The sequence below is a fragment of the Watersipora subatra genome, chromosome 9 (assembly GCF_963576615.1).
Source record: "Watersipora subatra chromosome 9, tzWatSuba1.1, whole genome shotgun sequence".
NCBI lineage: Eukaryota > Metazoa > Bryozoa > Gymnolaemata > Cheilostomatida > Watersiporidae > Watersipora > Watersipora subatra.
The window spans coordinates 37,973,141-37,982,513 of record NC_088716.1 but is presented as its reverse complement, the minus strand read 5'-3'; the positions used below and the strand labels follow the sequence as shown (position 1 = coordinate 37,982,513).

The 9,373-nt window shown below is 36.9% G+C and overlaps 1 protein-coding gene across 1 annotated transcript; it reads left to right on the top strand.

Annotated features, from left to right (window-relative positions):
* The first annotated feature begins 332 nt into the window (after positions 1–332).
* LOC137405031 (uncharacterized) lies at positions 333–8,812 on the top strand. Its single transcript, XM_068091255.1, has 2 exons — positions 333–750; positions 7,224–8,812. The coding sequence occupies exons 1-2, from the start codon at positions 333–335 to the stop codon at positions 8,216–8,218; spliced, it is 1,413 nt and encodes a 470-aa protein (XP_067947356.1). The 3' UTR covers positions 8,219–8,812.
* The last annotated feature ends 561 nt before the right edge of the window (positions 8,813–9,373 follow it).

Genomic DNA, 9,373 nt, shown 5'->3' with positions numbered 1-9,373 from the left:
TAGATTGAGTCTTCCTGACTTGGAATGTGTGCTTGAAGTGAATTTGCAGTTAGTTTCCTCTGCGTTAGGTCATTTTGTACATTGTCTTTATCAGACTCGTTAAACAAAGTGATACTGCCATTCCTGAATTACTAAAAACTTTGATATTACTTCTCAGTCCTACAGCCTGAGCTTGCGTTCATCTCATCGTCATTCAAGCATGAGGTTTCATCATGCTGAGTCTGCGTATCTTTTTTTGGGGTTTTCCCCTTAGTCTAAGATCTATACAACTTGTCGGTGCTATTGACTACTTGCCCGACTACTAGAATAACGTCTACATGTACAGCTAAAACATGGCGACGATCAGAGCAGCAGTGCCCAAGCGCGTAGGATTTGGGATTTTAAATCTATTGGAGTATCAGTGTAGAGATGAAGAGCACTTCAATGATAATTATAAATCGCTGAAAGTTGTGGGATCAGGCTCATTTGGAGAGGTTTACAAGGTGAAATCTATTGAAACAGGAAATGAATATGCAATTAAATGTGTGGAGATAGGCAATCCTGGTGAAAATAAAGGCATATACAATATGTTTTGTCAAGTACTGCAAGAGTGTGACTTTCCAAACCTGGTCGGTGATCATCCTAATATCATAAAAGCTCATCCCAAGTTGAATTGGATTGTCCTACCTAGTCGTCTGGATGCCTCAGACATCGTCCACGTCCTCGAGGTTGGCCTGGATCTACCATTAGACTTCCTTCATAGATTTGCAGGTTAGTAACAGTGATGAATTGATTAATGGTGAAGTGTTGTTTTCGTTTTTCTAGCAGTTCACTAATTACATTTGGCCATATGTTTTCGTGAGCTCGGAATTTCAAAAGCCTTGTTAGTCAAGTATGCTCTGTTTCTACGCTCAAAAGCCTGGCTACACATATCGATGACAAGCATCATAGCGTAGATGTTTGCTGGTGTTGAACATGATGCTTCATGTGTTTAAAGATTGATTGATGAATTAGAATTGGCTTCAGACTTGTGAAGGGCTGTAGGATTCAGCTTGATTTTCCAGTATCGTTATTGAAGTATGGCTAAGGTTATGTATTTAAATATTGAACATTAAAGATGTGTGCCAGCAACAGTGTTTGCACAACAGTTTCCATTACTTTGTGGTGCTCAAAGAGAAAAGGCAGTGCTTAAGTAATGAATTTTTAGTAGTTTTAGCAAAATTTTAGTAGATTTTATTCGAAAGTATCTGTATTTTTCTATCATTTGTGATTGTTTTTGATGTCTGAAGTGATCTGACTGCCAGGATGTTTTAAGTACAAAATCAACAAAACATGATCGCGGTTAAAATGCTAAAAAAAGCATGTGAGAGATGGCGGCACTAGTTCCTATGGTTGCTAGAGTTAATATCAGCTATGGTTGCTAGGGTTGATATCAGCTATGGTTGCTAGGGTTGATATCAGCTATGGTTGCTAGGGTTGATATCAGCTATGGTTGCTTGGGTTGATATCAGCTATGGTTGCTAGGGTTGATATCAGCTATGGTTGCTAGGGTTGATATCAGCTATGGTTGCTAGGGTTGATATCAGCTATGGTTGCTAGGGTTGATATCAGCTATGGTTGCTAGGGTTGATATCAGCTATGGTTGCTAGGGTTGATATCAGCTATGGTTGCTAGGGTTGATATCAGTTATGGTTGCTAGGGTTGATATCAGTTATGGTTGCTAGGGTTGATATCAGCTATGGTTGCTAGGGTTGATATCAGCTATGGTTGCTAGGGTTGATATCAGCTATGGTTGCTAGGGTTGATATCAGCTATGGTTGCTAGGGTTGATATCAGCTATGGTTGCTAGGGTTGATATCAGCTATGGTTGCTAGGGTTGATATCAGCTATGGTTGCTAGGGTTGATATCAACTATTGTGTTCAATTGCTGCATAAACTGAAACTTGAAAACTACAGTTACCACTCAAGGTTGACTTACAGGTCTCTATTCTGCCGGTCTCTTTACAACTATAGACGTCATAATCGCGCGTTCGCTTGATCTGAGCGTTTTAGCCGTGATCAAGTTTTGTCAATTCTTATTTTGAAACATCCTGGCAGTCGGATCACCTCAAACATCAGAAACAGTAAAAAATAATAGAAAAATACCGATACTTGCTGATAAAATCTAAAATTTCATGTGTGAATGATGATAAAAATATCCAAGGACAAAAATACTTTATGCCATCAATTGAATAATAGAAAAAAGGATTTTAATGTGCCTAATTACCAAAAATTTTATCTCAAATGGCTCAAATGTTTAGTAAACATTTTCAATATATACTATAGTCATACCTTGACGTACGAGCTTAAAGGATTCCGGGAGTGAGCTCGTATGTTAACTTACTTGTGTTTCAAAGCACTATTTCATATATAAAATAACTAAATGCAGTTTAATCTGTTACCATACTATGAAAAAACACCTAAAACAGGGTATTACGGTAGAAAAACGTGTTTTTAATTGTTGTAATTCAGTAATTACTGATAACCAAGTAGGCCTAATAAATATTTATTTTGTTGTTAAAATCTGCCATAAAATGTAACGTATGTACACTACTGTATGGGGTTTTTACCTTCACGACAGAGACTTGACCTTCTGGGGGAGAAACTTGACAGCAGCGCGTTTGGTGCGCTAAACTTTTATGATGCTACGTAATATATACTTAAAAGTTAACTTAGATGAATTTAGCTTACGAAACACACACTTGAAACTAAGGTTTAATCTTTTACAAGACCCAACTTTAATTTTGTCTTCGTTTTAACTTTTCACTCTCTATTTCTGGCTTTGAGTTTCTTGCTTCGCTGTCACTATAATTTTTAGCTGAACTTTTGTAAACTGTTTTTAAACTGATTCAAAGAGAAAGACAGAGCGATGCTGTTCTCGAAAGCATATTTGGCCATATAGTGGTCGACGAGAGTGGCTCGTACGTTTGTATCGCAAAATTTTCTCAGATCTCAAGGAAGAAACTCACTTGAAACTCTGCTTGTATCTCGCATGTTGAGGCACTCGTATGTCGAAGTCTGAGTGCACTGACTTTAACACATGTGATGTACGTGAAATATCATAGTCCGTATATGACTAGCTGTTTTGTGTGGAACCCTGTTCTCAGCGTAATTTAAACGTCAACTTGGGATGCAGCTAGCATGCATTGAAAATGAATAAAATTCAATCAAGATCGTGATAATCAAGTATTTCAGCCAGTCACAAATGCATTTCATGTCTATCGACATAGACCAACATGCTCCCTTCGTATGTAATCATTTAAACACATTGGCCAAGCAAACGATGCATTTCATTGGCGTTTGTGTAGCCTGGCCTTAAAGCTTAGCTGACAGCATTTTCAAAATTACATCAATTTACACTTTTATTACCATGATGCTTCATTTTTCAGCAATAATTTTCATGTTAGAAGAACCAAACAACTGTTTTGAAGACCAAAACACTGGTTTTGTTTCGGCAAAACACAGACTGACGACTTACGATGTATGTCAATGTCGACGATTATTCAATGCGTGAACATGAGACCAAATATGTTGGTCACCATTCATATACATTTTCCCTTACCTTGTCGCCACTCCACATTGCTATGGTTACTCAATGCGGCAGATAATTGTAACGCAATGTTGAAGCAGATTTCATGAATACCGAGAAAGTCTGCGCCTTATTTATAAGTCGCTTATAAACATTTGAGCTAATAAAACTACACCAGTTGGCTTGTGTACATTTTGTAAAGTTCGGCAGCAACGTCTTCCTTCGCTCAAATAGGAAAGGTAAACAAAATGTCAGTAAAAATTCGGTTCTCAGAGGTTATCTATTTCAAATCTATCAACACATGCTATGCGTTCGTGAAGAAAGATTTCGAACGAACAATAACTATTTATAGTCGGCATTCTGCGAAGATCTCGAATCTTTCCTTATATTTTCATGGCTTAAAAATTGGTAGGCTAATTGGTTGAAATGAAACAAAAATATTATGGAAACTCAATTTGTAATATTTTCTGCTGTTGTTTATGCATTAGAAATGTGTGCTGTCAGTTAACCTTTAATACAAATAAGCTACATATGTTATAAACATATTGCTTTGTTTGTGTATATTTTTACAATCTAATGGATAGGTCTTACTTTAGATTGTAATGAAATGTGTAATGAAACCGATAGCCACTGATCTACAAAGAAGTACCGCAACTAAAAGAACACAAAATAACACTTTCATTCTTAATGTTTCATTTATATTAAGTTTTGTTTGTGTATTAACAGTAGTATGTGAATTATATTTAAATTGCACTCATGAAATTATATGAATTACTGTATATATTTTTATGTTGAAATAACAATAATGTCATTGTTACCCAGACTATGGTCGACACGGCCTTTAGTTCGTTTTTCCGCGTCCGGGTAAGTTTTACCTGCAAATGGTTGTATATAAAAGAGGCGCGAATTTTATGAAGGGTAATTGGTGTTTGGACACGATACGATAAAATACAGATATTTTACTTGCAACAGTCTTATTTATTAAACCTGATTATTCGGATGGTAATTGGATACGACCCGGTATCTGTTTTAAGGACACAGAACCGGACTACAATATACTAACAGGACTATGTCCGGACTACATGATTAGACTCGGTGGCCAACATAATCACTAACAACAGGTAGCAACGGACCGGGTATAACTTTAAAGGTAGTTGCCCGCAATCCATTACAATATATGGAGTTGTTGTACCGCGAGAAGCCATGTTTTAACAGCCATGCGCAGGCGCTTTAGTTCTATTTCCTGTCTCGAGTTTGGCATTAGTTAGGTCGAGATGAGATCGATACGGGACAAGACAGGTCGATACTTGAGATGTCTCGTGTCTCTTTCCACCTCTATGTGCAGTACATATTAAAAATTAGTAACAAAATAGTATGTTAACCTTAGTAACTATAGTTACCTACAGTAACCTAATTATATTTAGTGAATTTATTATGATCTGCGCATGAGTATATGCTATGAGTACTATTACGTTCCGTAGAAAGTTCTTAACTTCAAGATAGATGCACGTATTTATAATAAATAACAAAAGTTGGTTATCTGAGCGAATAATGAAAACAACGTTTTCATAAACAAAACAGCGTTTTTGTTTAAGCATTAAAGATGTAGTTGCGTCAAAATTTAAGTTGATCTTAAAAGAAAGCATTTTTTTTTCTCTATCAGTTGATATGTTGTTTGTTGTGTTACGCGATCGCATTGCCAAGATATTTGAAGATTAAAACCGAAAAAATCTGATCGCCGTAAAAACGCTCAGGCCACAAAAACGTGCCCAGCCTCGCCAAAAATGATGTCACGAGTTTGGCAACCTGTCTCTATCTCTCGTTTTCACATCGGCTATTTGCGATAAAAGTCTAGTCTTACGCGGCTCTATTGGCATATATCTTATTTTGTATTTGCTCGTGTTGGCTAGAATAAAATTTTAAATCCTGCCACAGATGCATTATTATGAATGTTTAAAAGGCCTCAAATAACGAAAATTGAAAATTTGTTCTACTCACTTTCTCCAAATGTTGTGTAAACATTTGGGTACCGACTACCAATTCTACCGGTCTACGGTAATTCTGTCAAGTCACTTTTGTAGAACGCGGTCTTTGTATCAGCATAGTTCTGCATCTACCCATACAAACGATATACAGCCTCCCATAAGCCCCGCCCACATTATGTCGCCTATTACCTACGTACTCGTTTCTTGCTAGTAATATTCTTACCGAATACTAGATAAGTGAAATAAGCAAGCCACCTCTTTGAAAAGAATATAGACAGGGATAGAGTTTTAAGAATGAGAAGTCTGCTGCAAACTGGATTTGAACTCACATTCTACAGTTCTGCGGACACCCATATACCATATCCGATACACTACAATATTCTGCAAATCATGTTTTACATTATCTTCAACAATATTATTTTATTATATAATTTTTACAAGCAAAAATATTTTCATCTCGGCATAAAACTTTTATTAAAAATATTCATCAAGTCGTGGCCACTCAGATAGTATTAGCTGATACAATAAGACAAATTCATCTACTGCAACAAACTCAAACAAAACATTATGGCTTATGCAGCACGCATTCAAGTCTCTCTTTCCACTTTATGGCAGTTTCCACACTGACAAAGCTTCTTCGGCTGGTGGGACGACATAAACATTCTGTAATCAGTAAAAAAAATGCAATAAATATATGTCATTCTAAAGCGTATCTATTGACAGCTTCCAAATTGGGAGTTAAATAGATTGCGAGTGTAATTTTAAAAACGAATAAACATTTAATAAAGGCACAAGTACGCCAAGCCAACGATTCGAAGCTTTGGTTCTGGAAATTAAAGATTTGCAATGATCAATCGATTTTACCCACTTCCTACGAGTGAAAATAATTTGTAATCATGACTCTAATTTACCAAAGAAAATTCGAAAAAAATATTACAGCTAGGTAAAACGGCAGATAAGCTATGAAACGATGATTGGAGATAGCAAAGAATTATCATTTTATTAATTAGTATATGTATTTATGACTATAAAAAATATTACATTTACTAAAGTATAGAAGACTCTAAGTTAATTTACCTCCATTCTGTCTTCTTCTGCAGCAAAACGCTGCTGACGCCTGTCAGCTTTGGCCATAGGCTGTCTACTCTAATCTTTTACTAAAAGTTGCTCAGATAACTCTGAGTAGCGGTCGCTCGAACTTGAAGCCATTTTAAAACTATGTATAACTTAGTAATTGTTGAAACGCGTTGAATCAGTAACGAGTAATGAGATCTATTTAGGAGAATCTTCGAGATCACAGACAACGCGTTTTACGAGTGATAACATTTATTACGGCCTATATAAAAATTTCGCACGCATGATTGGCTAACGAATCGACCTCATATTTATCGCTTGTGGTTTCGTTTCAGATAACAAGCTTGTGACGTCACGAAATTGGCACCCGCTGGAACGTGAGCTTTTTAAAAGAGGGCCTCATTCAAACGCATATATCTCTGGACAGGGTTGGTCTACAAAGACAAAAATGGCATCAAATTGTAGCTGATGTTTTAGCCTTTTATGGGTCCTAATTTCATTTTTGACGCAACTACATCTTTAACACAAAATTTCAATGTCAGGCGAGAGCTAACAAGCTATATGAGAATTTACTGTATATGTTGTGTGGGCTCACAGAAGTTTCTGTATACTTACAGGTACCAAGGTCTACATGGTTTTTGAGTTGTATCAGAGTGACCTATCAGCTCTTTTGGAAGAGACACAAAGGGCAGCGCAATTGGATGAGACACAAGAGGCAGAGCAATATGGTACACAGGCCGTATCTGTTGTGAATAAAGACACCTGCAACAAGATACTTTGCGATATTCTGTATGGCCTGTGTTATCTGCATAACCTCGGAATTGCTCACAACGATTTTAAACCCAACAACGTTCTTGTACATTACAATCCAATGTGTAGGCAGATTCAAGATCAATTGCTGGTTGTTATAGCGGATATGGGTTTTGTGCAGCATATTGGCAGCCGACCCGCTACATCAATGCGTCGTTTGAAAAAACATGTATATGACGCTCCAGATAGGCAGACTACCACCAAGGTAGATATTTGGGCCTTTGGATTAGTCGGGTTTCATTTGACCTACACTGCTATTACAAAGAAAGGAGTACAGTGGCATGAACTGAAAACTATTGGTCACTTAGCAGCAAAGAAGAATGTCAGCTTTCTCCGAGATCATCTGATTTTGAAATTACGTGGTCAGTGCCCATTCTTTGTTGAGTCACTTGTTCAATGCCTTCATTATAGTCCTGAATCTCGTCCATCAGCAGAGATTTTGCATCACATTGTAAGCCAAGGAGAATCATTCAAAGAAGTTTGCGCTGCTGCTCAGGCACTTCATAAAAAACTTGATCAACTTTGTCCTGCACAGCATGTGGAGGAAATGATTTTTCCACACTGGTACCGGAATATCCTTCTAGTCGCTATTCAAAGCCCCGATGGGTTCACTGAGGAGACAGAGTTTACTGAGGAGACCAAGTCAGCATTGCAAGCTTGCGAAACTGGGAATGTTTTTCCCTTAGCAGCAGCTGTTGAGCATTTCAAGTATTGCCCAGAGAAGTTGAGCTTGCTGGCTCGAGCACTGGCCAGAGTTTTGTTACCCAATGTGGATGAGGTTGGAGATGTCACTGAAAAGTAGCCCCATTCAATGCTACAGAGACTGGTCCCATTGTTTACATTCAATTCTACAGACTGGTCGCATTGTCTACATTCAATTCTACAGAGACAGGCCGCACTGCCTAAATTCAATTCTACAGAGACAGGCCGCACTGCCTACATTCAATTCTACGGAGACTGACAGCACTTTCTCCGTTCAATGCTACAGATACTGTGGCAGCGTTATTGCTATTCTGGTCTACACAATATTTTATTGTCATCATCATCATTCTCATCGCCGCACGGTATCATTTTTTTTCATTTATTTATATGCTTTGATATTTATATGTACTATTTATATATATTAATGTCAAGTTTTATAACAGATGCAAGCTTTTATAAAAGATTTGCTCTCTTTTCACTTACATTTATGTCACATGACTTGTTACTTATATTATTCATAGTACTAATCTGGAATTACATAGTTTGCCAAAGTTTTGAATGGTCAAAATTCTGCTTCCTTACTTTCAGTTTTGAGTCCATTTTACTGTCAATAACTCTAATTATACCGATGATATATTCAAATCAAGCCTTATTGTGTCAATGACGCGACATTTTGTTCAATGATTATTTTATTTTGTGGACTATATTTCTATTTGATTTAGTATTTATAGAATCTATCCAATATACATTGAACTTGAATGAAATATTTCAAATGTTTTATTCATATTTGGTATATGCAGGGCATTTCTGCAGTAAATTATGGTCTCGGTTGTTTTTTGATTGCGTCAAACATTTGCATTAGCCGAAGTTGCTGCAGCAGCTTTACTAGTTTCTTTTAATCTGTGAAAATCTTTACTTCTACGCGAAAGTGAATATGGGTATTGCAATGATTTTAAAACTTGAAAACATGGTTCACTGCTGCATCAGACCTTAACAAAAGATAGCAACAATTACGCGATTTTTGATTTGCAAGATGTATAAACATGCTTTCGCCAAGTCATGATGCGTCTAACCCACCAGTCAGCTCCACCTAGTCATGTTCTAATTTTTAAAAGGTAGTGCTTCTGCTTATATGAACTTCAAAAAAGCAGGAGTTATCGTATCAGAAAAATAGATTATGAGGTAGTTGTCAGTCTTGTCTGACATGTTGGAGAAGTTTCTGGTGTCAACTGCTCAATATCTGTAGTGTTGTTTT

Coding starts and splice junctions, on each gene's coding strand:
- LOC137405031 (XM_068091255.1), top strand. CDS start 333: ATGGCGACGATCAGAGCAGCAGTGCCCAAGCGCGTAGGATTTGGGATT. Junction 751..7,223: donor CTTCCTTCATAGATTTGCAG/GTTAGTAACAGT, acceptor GTATACTTACAG/GTACCAAGGTCTACATGGTT.